Source organism: Lissotriton helveticus, chromosome 11, assembly GCF_964261635.1.
Source record: "Lissotriton helveticus chromosome 11, aLisHel1.1, whole genome shotgun sequence".
Classification (NCBI taxonomy): Eukaryota; Metazoa; Chordata; class Amphibia; order Caudata; family Salamandridae; genus Lissotriton; species Lissotriton helveticus.
The window spans coordinates 584,196,089-584,216,879 of NC_136072.1; the positions used below are offsets into that span (position 1 = coordinate 584,196,089).

At 47.1% G+C, this 20,791-nt stretch overlaps 1 protein-coding gene across 2 annotated transcripts in view; it reads right to left on the reverse strand.

Annotated features, from left to right (window-relative positions):
- Positions 1 to 20,791, reverse strand: part of HR (HR lysine demethylase and nuclear receptor corepressor) — a 418,401-nt gene that overhangs the window by 144,257 nt on the left and 253,353 nt on the right. For both annotated transcript variants that reach the window (XM_078666365.1, XM_078666366.1), the window contains one exon: positions 2,599 to 2,776. In XM_078666365.1, coding sequence (XP_078522491.1) covers positions 2,599 to 2,776 — 178 coding nt within the window. The remainder of the gene's footprint in view (positions 1 to 2,598; positions 2,777 to 20,791) is intronic.

A 20,791-nucleotide genomic window follows, 5' to 3' on the forward strand; every position in this document is an offset into this window, starting at 1 on the left:
GGTTTCTTCTCCCTTGTTTCCTTCCTATTTTTCCCCCCCTTCCCTTCTCCCCCCCCTCCCCCCCCTTCCCCCCCCCCTTCCCCCTTTTTCCCAGGCTCGTATTGTGAGAAGTGGGCTGATTCGTACATTTTTTCGTTCCCCTTGCCTCCGTTAGCGTGTTATTGGGTGGGGGTCATTTGATCTTGGTAGCACTTGTATGCTTCTCCACTACATTTTGCGTCTGTTTTGTGCTACGGTCGTATCATGCCCTTACATCCTCCTCCCCCCCACCCCCCCCCCCCCTCCTCCTCTCGTTTTGGCATGGGTGTAATCCTGTTTTGGGGTTTTTCCGTATTTGTGAGTCAACCATGAGCCTTGTCCCCTTATTATATAATAGACCTCAATGATTATGATGTTGGGCCGTTATTGCTGCTTATCCCATTTCTAGCATTGTTCGATTATGTTTGCTTGCCTGCCACCTGGCCTTGTGTTGCCTATTTTACCTCTTGATTGTCTCTGACTTGTGGCCGGCCGGATTGGTTGTAGGCCCGTACATGTTTATCCTAATGATGCAAATAAAGGTCTTCAAAAAAATAAAAATAAAAATTTCTTTCTGGAGCATTATTCGTTACAGCAACAAACAACTCTGTAAGTACTATCCGCTCAGCAGAAATGAAATGGCCTTGTTATTCCACTTTAGATTGTGACTATTTACTTTTTGTGAGAAATAAGGTGTGTGCATCGCAGTATAAATTCTAGCTTAAAGAGAGCCCTTTTCTCAGGAGGTTATGCCAAAAGAAACATCCATAGGAAAAGGAACTTAGTTATAATTACCAACCTAGACCGTGGGCTAAAACTCCACGTGAGCTCAGGCTGACTCACTAGATCAAAGTAAGATCTGGACTGCCACATTATGTTTTAAAGACATGGCTGCTCTACTTTTAAAACACCCACGCTGTGCTAGGAATGATACATGGACCACCAGGTTCCTGTGTGGTTCAGAAGAAGGCTCCTGCGTGGTTCAGAGGAGGGTTCCTGCATGGTTGAGAGCGGGGTTCCTACATTTTTCTGAGGTGTTGACCAAAATGAAGAAAAGAGGCCTTGACCATAGAAACAGAGAGGAGGAACATAACAGTGGAACAGGGTGGCCCTCAAAATGGTAATCTATAATAATCAGAATCAGCCCCTAAAGATGGCCAACACCATGAAGTTCCAAGAAGAAAGAGCATATGCCAGCAACTGGAGATGTGATAAAGAGTTTGCAAGTTACATAAGTATTTCGTTGGTGAGTATGAGTTATGCCCATGCTTGAATGTGAAAGTTTGCACTCACATGTGTTTTTGAACATGTAAGGTGACAGCTGAAGCCTCAGTCCTGTAGATAAAGTGGTGTGGGATGTCTTCCGTCCTACTTAACCATTCGTGCCTCCTGTGTCCCAACGAAAGGTGCTCGATGAGAGCAAAAGCATTTATTTATATTAATGCAGCACATGATTTAGGTACATATAATCAGACAGACATCCCATACCATGCAGGAAAACCTCCAACGATCTTCTTAACTGTCCCATAAACTTTTCAGACCCCTGAGCTTTAGTTACAAGCCAGTGGCTCGAGCCAACATGCATTTTAAGGGTAAATTGGGGAATGAAGAGGAAAGGAAGGGACAGGAAGAAGGGAGAAATTAGCATGTGACAATCTCTTTAGGATTTTGATTCATCATATCCAAGACCTTCTTGAATGGAGCAGAACCTGAGGTCCAGGAAGCGGGCCTGATCTCAAGGCAGCAGCCAGTCAGAATCTCAAAAAATAAAAATTATGCAGGCAATATTATCTTGAAGATCGGAGTATGGTTTTGTAGAGCAAATCTTGTTTCAGAGTAAATACAATTTGAGTTTAAACCATGAATTTGAGATGGTCTTTTGGAGAAAGGGGAAATGACATGGGGAAATTCACTTATGGACCAAGGGGAAAGAGACTTTAATGATGTGGATGGGCTGTGGCATAGCTTTTTTTAATAGTGGTTATGACTGTTCCAATGAATCCAAGCTGAAGACAGGGAATATACAAAGCATGTGAGTCTATGAAAGATCAGTGCTGGAGAAGTTGCATATAGTTATACATTCCTTCTTTGAAAAAAAAGCCCTCTAATGTACGTCAGTAGGAAAATTGTACATGCCAACTTTTTTCAATCTCCTCGCTTTGGCCTTAAATGAGGCCTTGCATGCATCATGGCAGCATGAAGTGCTGTGTACCCTGGCTCACTCATAGCTCCTGCAAGCACCCTCTCAAGTTGTATTCCTTCCAAGAAAACTACTTGAACGGATCCTGCATTTCTCAGCGCTCTCAAGTGACCTTTATCTGGAGGCTCTAGCCTCCAGTTCATCCCTTGATTTTAGTGCCCAATTTTACCACCTGTAATATCCATCTAGTCCTCAGCGCTTCAACGAAGCATTCAGATTATAAAAACATTTCTAAGTAGGCCAGAGCACTCACATTACAACTTTGACCGGCTTAGAACTAATGTATGAACTCACACCAGGTATCTCATACTTCTTTTATCAAAAGAAAAAATGTTCAACTCAGAAATGAATTAAGATGGACACAGGTAAGAGGTGGTTACCTGCACTGGCAATAAAGCCTTCCCAGAATTCCTTGCTGTCTACTGAGTCTGGTGGCGGCGGAGTCCTGGAGGCAGGGGACGTGTCCGGCAGCAGTGGCCTGAGCTCCCCGCTCAGGTGTTCAGGTCCCCAAAGGCTCCTCTTCATGTTCTTATTCAGGCCCGAGACAAGGACGGGCTGCTGTGAGGGGACACAAGGCAACATTTTAAAGGCATGTTTTAAAGGCTATTATGCTGTACGCCATATGCAACAGGTGGGGGTTCTATTATTCAACTCATCCAACTCCCACAACAGATTCCCAGCCACTGAAATGCCATGTGTTGAAAAGGCATCAGAGTTAGGTAGAACATTCGAAGGAGGTCTTAAACTGCTCTTTTTCAAATTGTAAATTACTGTTACCCAGAGATAAACTGACAAAGAAGGGCACCCAGCGAATTCCGAAGAGGCTGGTGTCACTCAAAGGCTGGCAGAGATGAGGATTACACCTGACATGTGAATGACTCTGCTGCAGTCGTACCTGCCTTTCAAGAGTTAGCCGCCTTTACTGATGATATCATAGAAAGTGACGTCGCAGGAAGAGATATCACAAGAAGAAATCATTCTGTTTTTGCCACTTCTTTTATCATTACAGATTATTTTCTCAATGCTGACCCCTGGAGGAAATGAAGGTCACAGACCAGTCTTCCCCGGGGCACTTGGCATGATGGCGGGGAGGACAAGGTGGGGATGGGGTAAAAAGAGTAGGAGAAGGGACGGGAGTAGGGAGTGTATAAAGGTGTCAGGAGAGGAAGATCCAGCCTCTTCCTAACACCTAGATCCACTGGGAGGATAGGAAAAAGTTAGTCCACCCACCCACCCTACAGGCTGTAGGCGAAGGGCACAGGTGTCGATTGTTCTCAGCATGCCAGTTTAGGGCAGGTTGCACAGCATTTGGCAGTATAGTTCTTTGGAGGAGTGGTGAGTCACATATGGGCAGATCCAGCCCTGGGGGGGGGGGGGGTACACAGGTAGCTGATAGTAACAGCGTGGAGTGTAGTTATGCTGTCAAGAAATAACAAGCATTAGAAATGCAATCGGGCTCGGATTTATTTGAGTTTGAGCTAATGGCATTATAAATGCCAATGTATTGTTGCTATGTGTTGTGGAGTGTGTTCATGTTGTGTGTACTGCCAGTGATCTCCTTGTGAGTGTGAGAATATTGCACTGTTACTGCCTGTGATGTCCTTCTTGTGAGTGTGAGAATCTTGCACCTCTGCTAGCTGTCGTCTCCTTGTGAGTGTAAGAACTTTGCACTGGTGCTGCCTGTGATGTCCTTCTTGTGAGTGTAAGAAGCTTGCACTGTTGCTGCCTGTGATGTCGTTCTTGTGAGTGTGAGAAGCTTGCACCACTACAGTTTGTAATGTCCTTCTTGTGAGTGGGAGAAGTTTGCACCTCACCTGCCTGTGGTCTCCTTGTGAGTGTAAGATGCTTGCACAGCTGCTGGCTGTGATGTCCTTCTTATAAGTGTGAGAAGCTTGCACAGCTGCTGCCTGTGGTCTCCTTGTGAGTGTAAGAACCTTGCACAGCTGCTGCCTGTGATGTCCTACTCACTACTCTACTCTACTCACTACTCTGCACTCACTACTCTACTCACTACTCTACTCACTACTCTGCACTCACTACTCACTACTCTACTCACAACTCTACTCACTACTCTACTCACTACTCTGCACTCACTACTCTGCACTCACTACTCTGCACTCACTACTCACTATACTCACTACTCACTACTCACTACTCTGCACTTACTACTCACTACTCTACTCACTACTCACTACTCACTACTCTACTCACTACTCACTACTCTGCACTCACTACTCACTACTCTGCACTCACTACTCTAGTCACTACTCACTACTCTCCACTCACTACTCTACTCACTACTCACTACTCTACTTTCTACTCACTACTCTACTCACTACTCACTACTCTACTCACTACTCACTACTCTACTCACTACTGGGTGTGTTGTTTTGACACAAGTGCGGTGGCCGAAGGAATGTCTGGACTTCGAATAGCAAACAACATGGCTGTGACGTTTGCCATAAAAAGTCGCCAAACTGCATAACTATAAAAATAACCGGACTGTGTTCGCGTCGGTCGTTCCCTCGCAGGGCGAGCTGTGTGCAGGAGGCACTCATGGAGTACTGGGTGTGCCCAGTCAATCAATACAGGGTGTGCTGGTGAGATGCCTGGTCGCTTATTGCAGAATTCGACCAATACCAGCAGAGTCACTGTCAGGCACCGTGAGGGTTTCCGTGAAAAGGTGGCTGGCTTTCACAGGTACGACTGACCCCTTGAATCTGACATTGCAGGCGCATTGTTTCACAACAAATGGCATAGAGGATGATGGTCACAGGCATAGTTAGCTGTGCACCCAGCACGGCGAAGGTCGGACTGGCCTAGAGGAGAGCCTGGCAGTGCTAGGAGGGCTTTTTTGGTAGTTAAGTGTGTGTGTGTCGGTTTTTGTGTGTTTGTAGGCCTGTTTTTTTGGTGCGAGGGTGGATTTTTACTGTTGGTTTTCTTGATATTATCACAAACCTTGCCTGCAGCAAGCACACATACATGTATTCTCCCACAACATACCCACAAGCTCTACTGCATGTCTTTACAAGATAAAAACTTTCCGCGACTGCCAAATGTTGGACAGTGTTTTAGCGATGTAATTCATTAATGAAGGCACTTTTATTACGATGCCCGGGCCTATTTATCGTCCTTTTCCGAGCCTGTTATAAGGTGTGGCCTCTCCAGTAAGAGTGTTTTCAATACACACGAACATACTTTTGGTCGAGATATTCCTATCAGATTATTGAGCTTTTCAGGCTGTCCACGGATCATCTAGGTGTAAACTCGAGCAGTTCGGTCACACAGCATGCAGGGGGGCTGGCGCGGCAGGTACAGTGGCACCGAGGCCCAGCGGCGTGAGGGGTCCAGTGCACCCCACTTATGGATGTATTTTGCTACATAAACCTGTGTTAGCAGGACCTGTGGTCCTTGCCTGCATTAGGGAACATACTGCCATCATTGCTATGTTACTGTCTGCATCCTGCAGGGGGACTGTGCAAGGGGGTTGTACAGTTCGGGGAGTGTGCACCTGTTGAAGGGTTTGTTGCGCAAATAACGGGCACTGGAGTCAGACACACCTTTATTCCCCTGTTTACGAAGTCAAGGATGGTAGATTTTTTCTGCCATTTCTTTATGTTTGCGGATGCAATATTCTCATTAGCGAGAAAGAAGTGGTAAAATTACAAACTATAGAGTTACCAATTTCAGATCGACAAGCGCAAACAACGTCTTATTTCGTAATGTAGTGTGTGCGCGTTCGTGTTAGGGGTAATACACAATATTCTTCACAGGAAGTGCAGGGAATACCTCAGATCCTAGCCGCGCCGGAGCCGTTGTGACAAAACGGCACATGATTTGAAAAGCGCCCTGGGCTAGGCGGCGGATATGGGCACGGCAGAGTACATCTAGAAAGTGCACAGAGTGTCTCGAGCCTGCAGGAAATGAGCAAACTGGGTAGGCCTGGCGAGTTTCTCTTGCATGCCCACAAATTCTTGTTAATATGCATAGAAGAGTTGTCAAAAGTATAATAATGTGCCGCCCACCTCATGCCCTCTATTTTCGGCCCACAACTACTCGGCTGTCAAAACTTCTTGAACTCTGCCCCGTTTAGTAGTTTTCTTTATTTTCTGATGCTGCGCCAGCCTTCGGCGTACTTACTCGAGAACTAGAACAATCTCGGCTACTTCCATGATAACAAAATATCCATGCTTTGCTTGGACTCTGATTTAACGGCCAGATACCGCTGCGTTTCGTGCTTAAATGAACCACTCTGTGGCTGTGTCGCCGGCAGCAGGCCCGCCCTCCATGTGCAGCCTGCACGCTGCGTCTGCAGTATATTTTTAGCTGGATCACACCGAATACATGTCTCGTAAGGGGTTTGAGAGTATCCGTAATCCGATTGCGCAGTCAGGCCAGACCGCCCAGTGACTGTGATGTGGAAGATGATGGTGCACAAAGATCCTGCTCTGAGCGGCGATAAAAAGCGCTGTTAGCCGGTCGGTGTAATTGTATCCGCAGGCGGCTCACGTGCTGGTGCCCATGTGGTGTGGGTTTATGTGGGGAGTCCACAGTCCGCAGCAGACTGCCTTCTCTGGAGACAATCAGCCCAGGCTGTAAATATTCAACATTCCTGCGCGTCAGCCAGACCGGGAGACTTAAATGTTAAACGCGCGCATGATACATGCAATGCAAAGGTGAACGCGCTCGCACCATCTGGATTGCATTACACGGGCACTCTGACAGCTCCTAATTATGATTAATCACTCTGCCGTGCTCGTTCTCGCACAGAATATGCCATACAACTGCAATAAATGACGGACGCAAAGTAAAAATACCCTATCACGTCAAGGCTACTAAATAGACAGCACAGCGAAGACGAATCACTAGGCAGATGCCATAAAAAACGCAGGCGCGCACTAAAGAATGTGCCAGCCAGACCCCTTTCAGAATTCTTTTTTTTTCTAAATACATAAGAGCTCGGAAGCTCCGCCCCCCACTTCGTGGTGTCGTAGGCCCGAGCCCTAAAAAGGGTCCTAGAAAGAGATATTCATCCTGTGGAAGAGCAGCACAATGTAAAACCGTGTAAATTAGGTTCAACTCTCAGCTTCCATGATCAAATGAATTTTCTCCTGTGCTCAGCTCTGCTCACCCACAGGATCACATGACCGGGTCACCGCCGGTTCTATCACCATGGCTACTGAAGGCACGGCGTTTGTGAACACGTCAGGGCACGTCAAGGTATTTATGCCCAGTAGAGCACGTTGCCTTGAGGCTATGTCCGTCGACAATTTTGACACAGCCAGTCGCTGCTCATTTAGTAACATTTGCCATGCGTGAGAATCGGCTGTTTCGGTGCGCCACCTATATCTCCAAGTAATTTACATTGTTCTCACTCGGCGTGCTTGAATATTAAGGTCTCTTGTTTAAGTTTAGAAATGCTTTATTATAGAATGCAAAAAAGATACAAAATGTAAAAATACAGATCAATACAATCCAAGCATGAAGAATAAAAGATTGTAATATGAAAGAACTTTTCTATTCTATAAACATAAAAAAATAAACAAAAGGAGAATGTATATGTATAAACCATCAAAATTAGTAATGCATAACCTATAAGTTATATTGATCTCTCTTAGTGTGAGGAATCCTCCGGAATTCCGAACAGACTGGTCCACCTCTGCTACTGATTAAAGACTGTAATGCAGATAAAGTTTGTTCTGCGGCCTGAAGTGTATTCCCTTTTTCAAATGAGCAAAAGTGTAAAGGGGACTGTCAAGAAAAATAAACTGGGAGAAAAGTTAGCCCATAAAATCAGAGGGTGTTTTCGGGATACAGGAAGCAGCTGCTGCCTCATATTAAAATTGTCACTGCCCAGTTTTTTTATAACATTAAATACAAGTGCTAAACCCATTTCTAAATGGCTCCTAATTTTGGAACTGGGAGATTAAATGACTTAGCAAAGACATACAATGTGGTTGAAGAGGTGGAAGAAAGAGACATATGTCTAATGTGACCAGAGTCTGGGTTCATGGAGGAGACTGCCCTAGCACAAAAAAACGATGGTAAACTTTAGTCATCTTATTCTGATGGAAGGATCTTCCAGCGGATTCCTCACCTTATGAATATGTCTATGCCTAGTCCAGAGAACTTTCCCACAGAAATTAATATGTCTAGAATTCACACTGGTCCAGAGAACTTTTCCCACAGAAATGACTCCTTAGTGACATCACCAGAGTGTAATAGATGCAAACCAGGAAGCTGGCATCATTGCCTATTTTTCATTGATATGGTCCGGCGCCCTCACCCAGTGCCTCCCTGACAAATTCTTCACCTTTCAACAGCGACTAGGTCAAATGTCTCTGCAAAGGCCCTTAGGGGTTATGCCTTGCAGATGGTAATTTAAGATATCCTTTTGGACCCCCCACGACAAATGTATGTGGTGTCTGTTACTGAGACATGATAGCGTGACCTGCATCTCCCATGCACCAGAAGGCCATCATGGAGCGGGATGCCAAGTTATTTTTGGCTAAGGTCAACAGGAAGACTCAAATAGATTGCCTCTCTGAAAGGTAAGTCACCTTCCAGAGAGCATTCTAAGAGTTCTGTCCAAGATAATCACAAAAAGTGCCGTAGGATGGCAAGTATTCTTTTTCCTTTAGGAAGCAATCTCATTTCTGAGACCTTTCAGAGTCTCATCGCTGCTCCCAGATGCCAAAGTCATCCTCGATGCCATGTAATCCCACAGTGCCTAATGTGAGACTGGAGTTTCCCAGTCCTTCGGCTGACCACGCGCAGGGCGAGGCCTTCTGGCTAGTGATGCTGTATCTTTTCATAACACCTCTACAACCCTCTGGGCTACTCCCTAGGGGGATCTGTTCCAGCAGGCTTGGCGACTCTGGTGACTCGGGTACTAAGAGCCTTTCACTCAGGCTCTTGCACTGATTTCAAAGATGATTACAACCCTACGAGTGGAGCCTACTCTAGCGCTAGCCAAGGAGGCGATAGGGGAAGTATTATCCATGTGGCAAATGAGAAAGTCAAGGCTAATTTGAACAAGTTCCCTATTGTGAGCACCATCCCATGGCCCAAACTTTCATCCACTTCGCGACTTTTGGTTCAGAATCAGCAGAACCTCAACGCCTTTGCTAAGGCTCCCATTGATAGGGAATACAAGAAGCTTGATGCCTTGGTTCACAACATGTTTTCCTCCATCAGCCTGGCTAATTCAGCTGCCTTTTAAGCTGATAAGTCCATGTGTTGGAATTGGCAAAACTAGTGACTGCCCGCCTGACAGACCATATGGAAAAGGCATTCTCTGACCTGATGTGTGAGGACCAAGATGCATCAAATAGACCCTGAAGTGTGGTTTTGACTCTGCGGACAGCGATGCTAGTTCGACAATTATGCTGTCACACTTTGTCAGCACGCTTAAATGCGTTTCACTGATTTTTGAAGAGATGTTTGGGCTACGCTTGTGGACATATTCTTTGACAGTGAGCAGCTATTCAGAAAGAAAGTTGACTCCACTTTGGAAAATTTCAAGAACGGCAGAGCTACATAGTGCTTCCTGGCTTCAGTCACCCCTGCAAGGCAATGTCAAAAACAATATCAGAAGTAATCAGGATATGTAGTCCCAACAAACGACAGCTGTCACAGCCATTCACAGCAACTATATCTACCCTTTTGAGGCAGATGTGGATCCATAGGGGGTCACCAGCAGCAGCATGCCTGTCCCCATGTCCTCAACAGGCCCTAATGCACCAAACCCCCTTTTAAGGGCTTCCCCTCACAACTTCACCTTCTGGTGAGCATATCCCGTTTTCTCAGTCGGGGTGGTGTTCAAAACAGGACACTAGGGGGCATATTCACAACACAATTACGGAGCATGATGTTACGCCACAATTGGTAATGCTGCGCTCCAATGCTCTGAAAATGCTCTGTGCCTGCGTTGTAGGGAATGATTGTTCATGTGCAGGAAGGTGTCCCTTCCTGCACCTAAACAATCACTAATGGCAATGTGTAACTTCTATGTCTGCTGCAAAGGATCATGTCTTAAACCCCTTTCAGTTTGCATTACTTCCATTCGGACTGATGACAGCCACACCAAACCTTCGTACTGCTGTATGTGAATGACTGGCTGCTGCAGGTAGAGTCCCTAGCGCTAGTCCAACAGCTCTTCACCAGGACCTAGGCTTTACCATCAATGTCCAAAAGTCTTACCTCACTTCCACACAGAGGATGGCATTTATTGGGGGTGATGCTTGACATCATCTTTATGAAGGCCTTCCATCCTCCATGTAGGTTCTTGTACATTCAAGCGTTGAATCTAATGTGCCTGCCTCAAGCTTAAATCCCAGTCCTGCAGGTATTTTGCCTGCTGGGTCTCATGCATCCTGTTGGTGCCTGATTCCACTAGGCAGGTTGAGAGCCCTTGAATAGTGTCCTAGGAGGTAGTGGCAGAAACACCAAGGAAGCCTTTGGGCTTAGCTGCAGATTTTTTATTCAGTGAATTCAGTTCTGCCCTGGTGAATGGGCTGCTTGAACCTTCTGAAAATTCACCCATCCAGAGTCTATCCGAAATGCCACTACCGTCTATTACAACAACAAATATGGTGGTGGAGGGTCAGGGATTTTATGTTGGAAGGTAACTTGCCTGTAGACGTTGGTGCAATGATGGGGAGCCTTCCCAGAAGCTGCCCGTCTCGCAGGCTCTCTCAGTGTGAAAGAGGATGATCTCAGTCGTCACTCAGTGGAGGACCTCATACGTGAGCTCCACCCCAAGATGACAAAAGTGATTTTCTCCAGATTGGGGTTTCCATTCATGGGTCTCTTCCAGCCGTGGCCCCTCTATTAGGGCAGAGGAGCGTCGCCCCCCTGTTGCCAGTGCCAGCACTGCAAAGGTGAAAGTAAAATGGTAATAAAATGAATTTATTACCATTTTATTTTTCACAACACCAGCCCAAGCTGTGTTTGGGGGCGGGGCCACTGCTGCTGACTGGCAGCAGGGGAGGGGTGCTCACTCCACCAGTTTACACTGCGCATGCCATTTTGGCCAGCTGTCTTGCGACGGCCAGCCTGACATGCCCAGGGCAAACCTCTCCGCCCCACTCAGCTGTCTTAAACAGCTGGGTGGAGAGCAGCACAGTAACTGCTGGAGCATCGAGGCAGCCTGCTCCAGCCAATCCTAGAGTTGCCTTGATGCTACTTAACATTATTAGCAGCATGAGAGCAGCGTCTCGATTGGTGTGGAGAATTGCTGCAGACCAGAGACGATGGACTGAAACGAGGACAGGAGGATACGAGCCAGCGCATGTGGTGGTTAAGTACACTTAATTTATTTATTTACCACTTTTTAGTATGCAGGTAATATGCCAGTGTACGCTAGTCCTTTGTGTATCATACTGTGTAGTTATGATTCGATGCATGTGTAATGGCTCATAAACTATACTGTGGAAGTCGCAATACGTATTAAAAACACTTTGAGCGTAAGGTATAGATTTAAACTGCTAGCATGCAGAGCACATTGAAGTAGTGCATGAATGTCTGGCTTTAAGATGCATTTACATATTTGGGTCTACATACATTTCTCTTTTTATCTCCAATAATACTAAAAAACATTCAGACGTGTGCTTTGCTGAGCTTTAAAGTACTCTTGTTTAGGTATGGTAATGCCATAAGACTTCATGCATACTGAGTTGTCCTCTGCGCTGTATAACATGTCCTGGCTACTGCTACTTTACATTATTTTATTGCCCAAATGGCATGCAACAAAGGACTGCTAGGTAACATCATTTTAATTGAGGTGGCAAGGGCTGCTTTTCTGCCTGGCTTGTGCGCTAAAAATGTTTTTTTGTCGCTTTATGCCACATAGACATCTTCTGGCCATGTGCCACAACCTGAAACAATACCAAATTCAGTGTAACTGGTAGATTGTGGCAAGAGAGGGATGGGAACTGCCAGGAAATGACATCGGCATGGCCTGAAAACTCGCGATTTCATATGTTGCTGTAAAGCCTGCGCTGCATGTCGTTAGAACTGCAAAAACAACAGTTGATGGACAGAATGCAGAACAATGTCATACATTCACCCCAGTACAGAGATCTGGGCCTAAATCCATCGTTTTTTTGCTCACCATGCCATTCCAGTTTGAACCCAGCCATATGCAAATCAGTCTTGACCCTGTGCCCCATGGGAACAGTCCAGCCCGAACCGCCAAGTCAGGTCCTCCCTGGACTGGAAACAAGCATCCTAGGACCGGTTTCGGGCTTTCAGCCCTCATCAGCCAGATTAGTTTGATTCCAGTGGCATGGAGAGCACAGGATTCACGTCTGAGTCACTAATACCAGGAAAATGGGAAGGGCAGGAGGTAGCCCCCGCCAAGCTGTCCTTTGTTAGGCTCCTTCGCTGGAGTGGCTGTGCGCAGTCCCTCACTCACATGACAGGGGGAGCTGTGAGTGACATCTGTGCAAGGTGCGTTAGCGGCCAGTAAAGGCAGGACCAATATACATTATTTTTATGTCTTCCATTCACTCCCCTGCGTCAGTTTCGCAATAGTGACTCCACCAGGAGGGATCTGAAAGAGATCATTTTGCTAGGAATGTCCAATATTAGCAAGAATCCCAGGACACTGAGCACAGCTAAGCAGTGGGGGGAGGGTCTGTGATGATTGCTCCTCTGCTGAACCGTGTCTATATAAACATATATGGTGAGAAACCGTGAGAGATAGCGCTTCATGTTGCAGTTCTTCCTTTTCCATGTACTGTAATCAACAGGTCATTGGCGAATAAAACGGGGTGTGTTGTTCTACTGTTTCGAACCCCTTTCTCCCACCTCAGGCAGCCCCCGAGCATTGCAAGTCAGTGGTTGCCTCACCAAATATTTAGGGCACAAGCCGCTACTGATCTCCTTGCTCTGCCCTGGAACAGGAACTATCCTCAGTTTGGTGCCATACTTTTCCTGAACCAATGTCACTCTGGGAATGCCGTTAGGTTCAGTTGATTTCGGGACCTAATGTAAGCATTCCCATCCATTTCGTTTCTGTCTAAAGTACTGGTGAAAGGGCAGGAGGATTGGGCATAGCAGCTTCTGATTGCTCCAGATTGAGTGAGGAGGATCTGGTACCCTGTTCTGTTGTCACTCAGCAGTTGGTGCCTCTTCCCATTCCACTCAGTGTGGATCTGCTCCCACTACAGTTGAAGCATGGAGATTAAGGGTATCAGTTAAATCTTTGTGCCTTCCAGATGAGGTTGCATCCTGCACCAAGCACACATATGCAAGACTCTGGAACAAGGTTGTGCATAGGTGTGGGCAGGAAGAGATTCATCCTTTTACATCTTGTCTGTCAGACAACTTTGCTTCTTGTGTCCTTTGCACAGCTTGGTCTGGCAGTGGCTACAGTTGAAAGTTACCTTGCTGCTCTGTCTGCATTTATGTGTCATCCAGGCCGAACGTCATTGTTTAAATCGCCACTAGTGGCATATTTTCTATAAGGTTTGATTTATTTGTTCCCTCCCACTCTTTATTATTACCCAGTTGAATTTAAACCTTTGTTTTGATTGTCTTGATGGCATCTCTATTTGACCTGATGCACAGTTGCTCAGTTCAACTTCTTACTCTAAAAATAGCTCTGCTGGAGGAGGAGCTAAGTCAGCAAACAAGATGGCTGCTTAGGCTCCCGGCTCCGCCGACCTCCGTATCCCGCCGCAATATCCTGTACATTATCCTGATTATACGCCTAGCCTCTGTGTACACGAACTGTTCCGCGCTCCGATGGTGAAATCCGGGAACTTTTATCGGCTGGTTTGACGAAGTTACATCGCGTTGAAGATTGTGGCCTACTCCAGCGGTGAAGCCGCGGCCTCGAGTACTTTCACAGCCGGGCTGCAGAGCAACAACATCGGCCGGGAGACCCAGGCTGGGTCCGGTCAATCGGAGTGGAGTCTTTGTTTAAGCATGAATTTGGCGGCGATCGTTTCTATTGCTCAGCATCGATGGAGGAGTGACTCTGCTTGCTGTTGGCTGCGGGTGAGGGTCCCCGTCCCGTGGACCCGGTATTGGGCCCGCCGGGGTTCGGTGGGTCGGGGTCTCTGGCCTGCGGCCTTAACCGGGTTGACCATGGCTGCGAATAAAGACTGGTCACCCTCCGCATCTGCACGTTCGTGATCCTGTTTGTCCCCCCTGAGGATGCCAGATTCACCCGGGGAGGTGATTGTGATTGGTGCCGGGTGTGAAATTATGGATCGAACGGTGCTTGATCCATCGCTGAGGTCAATATTGGCGGACATTAGGGCGTTTCATTCACATGTGGATGTCTTATTGTGCAAATTGGACACGCGCCTATCTGAGATGCTCCTGGTGGAACCGGACCCAGCCTTACTGTTGGAACAGCAATCTGCAGCCATTCAAACCGCGGCCACTTTGACTCCGTGCGAGAACCCCGTGAGGAAGCAAGTATTGAAACCATCGGATGGTGCCCTGGAGAAAGGTGTTCCCGAGGTCGTCAGTGTATTGCCGAACCTTGCACCACTATCGACTTTGGAGGTATCGAAAGGCGTTCCCCTCCCGGAGACTTTTGTTCTTGACTTTCCATTCATTTTGTGGTCGTCTTCTCCTTTCTTGGTGACTTTACAACTCCTGGGCAAGATACATTGGGTCTGTCCATCTAGGAGGGAGAGTTCTTCTGCGTCTGAAGTTCTTGTGGACTCACTGCCTACGAGTCGCCATAGATTGATTGTTGATGACTCCCTTCTCCTCTATTACTCCTTTGTGTGCCTTTGGGTCTCGCTGGGGGGGGTTCGTGTGCTGGTTCGGAAGGGCCAAGGTTAAGATCAACTAGGTCGGGACGGGTTGGAGTGGCTTTTACGGGTGTTCGACCTGCAACTGTTTGATCCTAAAGGCTGGGCGGTGTATTACGGTGCCCCCTAATTTCTTCTATAAGTGTTGTCATACGTTGGTCTTTTAGTGATAGGGTTGTCTGTTTCTGGCGGGGGGACTAAAGGGGCTGGGAGCCCAAACGGATAAGCCCTCCTCCATTCTTTTTCCTACTTTTAGGGTTTTAGTTATTAGGGGCGACAGGCATGCTGCTGGTGGGATTAGGCTGTAGCCATTTGCAGGGGTGCAGGGTGGGTGGTTGGAAAGGGTTTTTTATTTTGCCTTTTTTTATTTCTATGGCCTTTTTCTTTCCTTCCCTTTCTCTTCCTTAAAGGATCAGTATAGCTTGTAAATCATTCGGATTCTTATCGTGTACTAGTATTTAGTGCTTATGCTTTCTATGATATCCTGATTCCCGGGTGGGCAGGCCCTGAGAACTGGCGCTCAACATTGAATGTATATTGTATTGTCGTTTGCATCGATCCATATGCTTTGGCGCCAATGTTCCATTATAGCGGTTCTTACGTTCATATCCTGTCCCTTGCCTGTTTGATTGTATGGCACCTGATCCTTCTTAAATAATATAAAATGGAACCTCTGTCTCATTCTGGGACTCAGTTGTGCATTCTAATACAAGTTCTATCCTGAATCGCTGCCGGACCTCACGGTTGTCGGCTGATGAGCTGTGTCGTACTGTGATATAGGGGGTCTTAATTTTGTTTAGCGCCGGCCCCTGCGGTTGTAGGACCATGCTTGTATTTTTATTGAATGCTACAATAAAGGTTTTTCAAAAAAAAAATAGCTCTGTTGGCGGAGATTACTGCAGTTTGATGGTTTAGAGAATCTCAGGCCCTTTTGCTTTGTTCATCTTTGTCAGTCTTCTACCTGGATACGTTGGTCCTTTGCAGCTATTCCACTATCTTATCTAAGGTGATTTTGGCATTTCATATGGGTCAGTCTATTGCCTTTTTATCTTTCTTTCCTCCTCAGCCTCCAACTAGAGAGAAAAAAGGTCTGGACCTCAGGTGTGTAGTGCCATACTACATAGATCACACACAAAACCATAGAGATGATAACAAGCACTTTGTGGGCTTCACTGGACCTAAAAAGGGCAAGACAATGACCACATTTACCATTTTGCATTGGACCATTCTCTGCACCAAGTTCTCCTATACCCTGGCTAAGCTAGAACACGTGGATGGCATTCCTGCTTATTTTACAAAGGCTCATCCTCTCCCTATCCAACGAACTCAACACCGCCAGACACAACTTTCGAGAAGGCATGGAAGCTGTCGCCAAATGGATGAAAAACAACTGCCTATAACTAAACACCAACAAAACAAAAGTACTCATCATGGGCCCAAACCCTGATGCCTGGAGCGACACCTGGTGGCCCCCCGCCCTCCGAAACCCGCCAACCCCCATGGACCACGCACGCAACCTGGGAATCAATATGGACTTCGAGCTCAAAATGGACCTCCAGATCAACTCAGTCTCGTCTTCCTGCTTCCACACCTTCCACCTCCTTCATAAGACCTTCAAATGGATCCCCCTCGAACACCGAAAGTCCGTCACTCACGCCCTGGTCACCAGCAGACTCAACTACGGCAACGCGCTCTACGCCGAAATAAACAAAAACCTCACCCACAAGCTACAGAACATCCAGAACGCCGCCACAAGACTAGTCCTCAACCTGCCAAAACACTGCCACATTTCCCAGCACCGGCGCACACTCCACTTGCTCCTCGTCGAGGCGTGAATCACCTTCAAGATACTTACCCAGACACACAAGGCCTTACACGGCACCAGACCAGCATACCTGAACAGCTGACTCAAATTCCACGCACCCCAAAGGAACCTACGTTCAGCTCAGCTCTCCTGCGCCGTGGTCCCCTGCACCAGAAATACCAGATCGGGAGGCCGCTCCTTCTCCTTCCTTGCGGCCAAAGCACGGAACACCCTTCAGCTCCACCTCAGACAGACAACATCTCTCCCCATCTCTGCAAGAAATCTCAAAATCTGGCTCCTTGACAGACCCCTCTCCTTGATGGAATGGAATCTGCACCCTCCCCCCGCCTACCCATAGTGCCTTGAGACCCCTACGGGTGAGTAGTCGCGCTTAACAAACCCCTGATTGATTGATTGATTGACTATGGCTGCTTTTGCAGCCCTTTCCAGTGGCATCCCGGTTGCCAACATTGCTGGCACTTATGTGGTCATCCTTGCCTATCATTACAAAGCACTACTGCCTCACACCTCAGGCCTCCATTTCCAGGGTGGGATTGGCTGTAGTGGGCACAGGGCGTGTCGCTGGTGGGCAGGTTTTGTACCTGTGGGGGCCGGTTCTGTTACTGGGGGCCAGTTTTGCAGCAGTGCGGCCTCCTGTAGCGGGAGCCCTGCTTCTCGCTAGCACCCCCCCCCGCACCAGGGGCTGGTCGAACAGCAAGCCACCAGGGCTTGTTGATGTTCCCAGTCCGCCCGTATTTCCCAGGTGGCCTTCGGGTAACTGAGCTATGTTGCATGGTTTCCTAGTTTAAGGGCCACTCCTCTATAATTTCCGAGAGATACGGAATCTTTTCAGGAGATTTATCACCACCATTCCCCCACCTTGATGAGCTAGTGTTGTGATTAATAAGATCCCAAGATACACAATCATCTTATGTGCCGTATTTGTTGCTGCGGCTCTCTTGGCTCCTGCCGCACGTCTTGATGGGGTGCAGGAATAGTATCAGAAACTGACAAAGTGCACTGGTTGCTACCTCAAAAACTCTAGTGACACTGCAGCCTGAAGCAGAATCATGGCTGGAGTTAGTGGTGCTGGAGAGTCATTGCTGGGGAACAGTTTTCCAGCCCTGTCTGAAGCCTGGATGGAGTGTTCATTAGGTGAGGAAACTGAGAAAGATTATATGTCCACCAGAAATATTGTTGTAGAGTGTAAGTGCATTTTTTACTTTTGTTGCATAGCCTAATTCTAGTCTGTCAGGGGGCGTAATTATATGACACATTGATCCTGGAAGAGGCCATGTATTTACAAGGGGGAGAGAGACAAATATAGCTAGGATCTTCCTCGTGGGACAGGGAAACAAATTGTGGATTACCTCAGTTGTCTCCTTGCTTTGACACAGGAGACAAGGTGTATACACCCAAGGAGTGTACACACCTTGGGTGTGGTGGAGTTTGTTGGTCAGGGTTAGCCAAGGGTAAGGAGCCCAAAACACAGAGGGAATGAATCCTGATGTCAAAGAATCAAAAAGTGAAGCTGTTTCAATCACCAGGCTCTCTCTAACACTTCAACTTCAGCCATGTGCTCGGCCATTTTGACCAGGAGTAGGGTTCAGTCTACCTCATTTCATAAGGGCGTAGAGCCAGTGTCTGCCTTATTGTGGAGACAATATACTTTCCTGCCACTGCAAGAACAAAAGACTAGAGATGTTTCCTTTAAACATTTAGATTTTTTTATGAATTCTTAACATCGGCTTTTGAAATTTTTATATTCAAAGGAAGAATGTGCCGCATCGGAAAGAAAATTAATCTTTGATGATCAGGGATATACTCTGTATGTCTCGGCCCACTACCCTAGCAGGTGACAGGTATTTTTTATTATGTATCAATGTTGCAGTACATGATGGTGAACTGTAATTAAGGGCTTTGTATTTCTCTGCAGCCTCTTTTAAATTAATTTTAAAAAAGCTTATTTAGTAATCAACCAACCAAGTTTCTCTTTGCAAAGTAAAATGTGAGCAAGTACAGACTGTCTGGAACAATATGAAAAGAAAGAGACACTGCCTTTGTGTGGGAAGGCCCGGATGGGCTGAGTCTGCTTTCAGAAAAAGATCTGCTGTCATGCATCACAAAGGCCTTTTGTGTGCCAAGCTCACTGCTATAATCAGCAATTCACCTGCACTTTCAGTTTATTTCAGTTCAGCGGGCATTAATGCAAGCCATACATGGAGTGCTTGAAAGCGAATCCAGAGCTCCTCGCCAGCCAATCGGTGAAGGGCGGCAAAAAAAGACCTCTCCAGCCTTGAGGCATGCAAGGTAATGCATAACTGCAAAGAGCAGGTGCAAGCAGTCTACTTCTGAGACACTGAGAGGAGCGGATCCTAGTTCCATGGACCACTGATGTCCGCCTCCAATGCCCTATTCACAATGGGCCACTTTTTGTAGCATTGTATCTCACATCCTTAGAAGAGACTGGTGGCAGTGCTCCCATATTGTGAATGTGAATACTAAGGGGCCGATTCCGATATCATTAGGAAGGGGCCCGGATAGGATTCGGGTTTGTCGAATCCGACTCGAAACCCTGCTTCCTACTGAATCGTAAAGTTTTTCCAACGACCGATACGATGCCTGAAACTGTTCGAAGCAGACTGAATCGGTTCCAAAAGGCATCCGGACAGCCTGAGTCTTTCAGAGACGATTCATACAGCTCTGTGGACACGGTTTCCGGACGAGCGATTACGATGACCGATTTGGACAGCCGTTCCGATTCGGTTTGCTTGAGACGATGCGGCTGCCAGAATCTGTCTTTGGGGGCCAATTGCGGGCCCCCTTCACCCAGAGGCATCCAAATGTGTCTTGTGGGGTACCCAATGGACCCCTTTTCCAACCATGCACAATGTGGTAGGCACCATGGGGTGTCTGCCACAGGCTGCAAGGTTTTTCCCAACCACCCCTTTTTTCAATGGGAGCCTGTGTTTGATTTTGGGACACTGGCTCCCACTGAAGTCAACGCGATTCCGATCGATTGATGCTGGGAGGCATCGTAATCGGTCGCTCAGACTCAGAGGACCCGACTCGTTTGGAAACTAGTCCGGAACTGATTTGATCGGGATAGTTTCCTAACGACATCGGAATTGCCCCCTAAGATGGAGATCTGCTGTTTGATAAAGGCCTTTGTGCACGATGAAGCATACAGGTGATTTCCATCATATTATCACAAAGAAGTCAGGCTGTGTGCACCTTGCTGTTCATAACCCCTTTGCACAGCCAAGGGTTGGTGAATTCCTAATGCGCAAAGACAGAGGCTGCTCACAGAGCAATGAAAATGCTTTACATTGCAAGCTTTGCGAATCTGACTCATGATGTGTACGGAGCTAACTCCTTAACTGTAGAGCGGGATTAGTCGGCTCAGAGACCCCAGATTGCTGTAGTGTGCTTTGCTGCCTCATTTGCCCCCAGTGCTAGTAAGAGTCCTGTGATACTTGTTGCCTGCCTGCCCTGAGTCTACCATGCAGACCAAGAACCTAATTATTAGTTTGGTGGTCCAAATTCGCAGTGAAGGTGCGGTGGCGGTAGGGGACCACTGCACCAGGGATGTATGACATTACAACGCATGCTTTTACATCGCATGCCTTTACAACGCTGTTTTTACAACGCATGCCTTTACAACGCATAGTGCTTTGGGGCGCTGGATAGTGAATAGTTTAATTTACTATTCCAACTCCAGTCCCCGTGGATAGTAGGGAAGGTGTTGGATAGTAAATTAAACCTATTCCCTATCCTAGAGCGCCCCCCAGCGCAATGCGTTGTAATGGTTTGCGTTGTAAAAGTTGCGTCATAAAGGCACTGCGTGGTAAAAGTTGCGTTGTAAAGGATGTTTCCCCTGCACCAGTAGTCCGACTGCCGTATTACAACTACAGCGGTTGGACAGCCATAGGACTGCAGCAACCCCCACTGGTGGTGGTGTGGCAGTTTGAGGGCCGCAATGTGCTGGTGGTG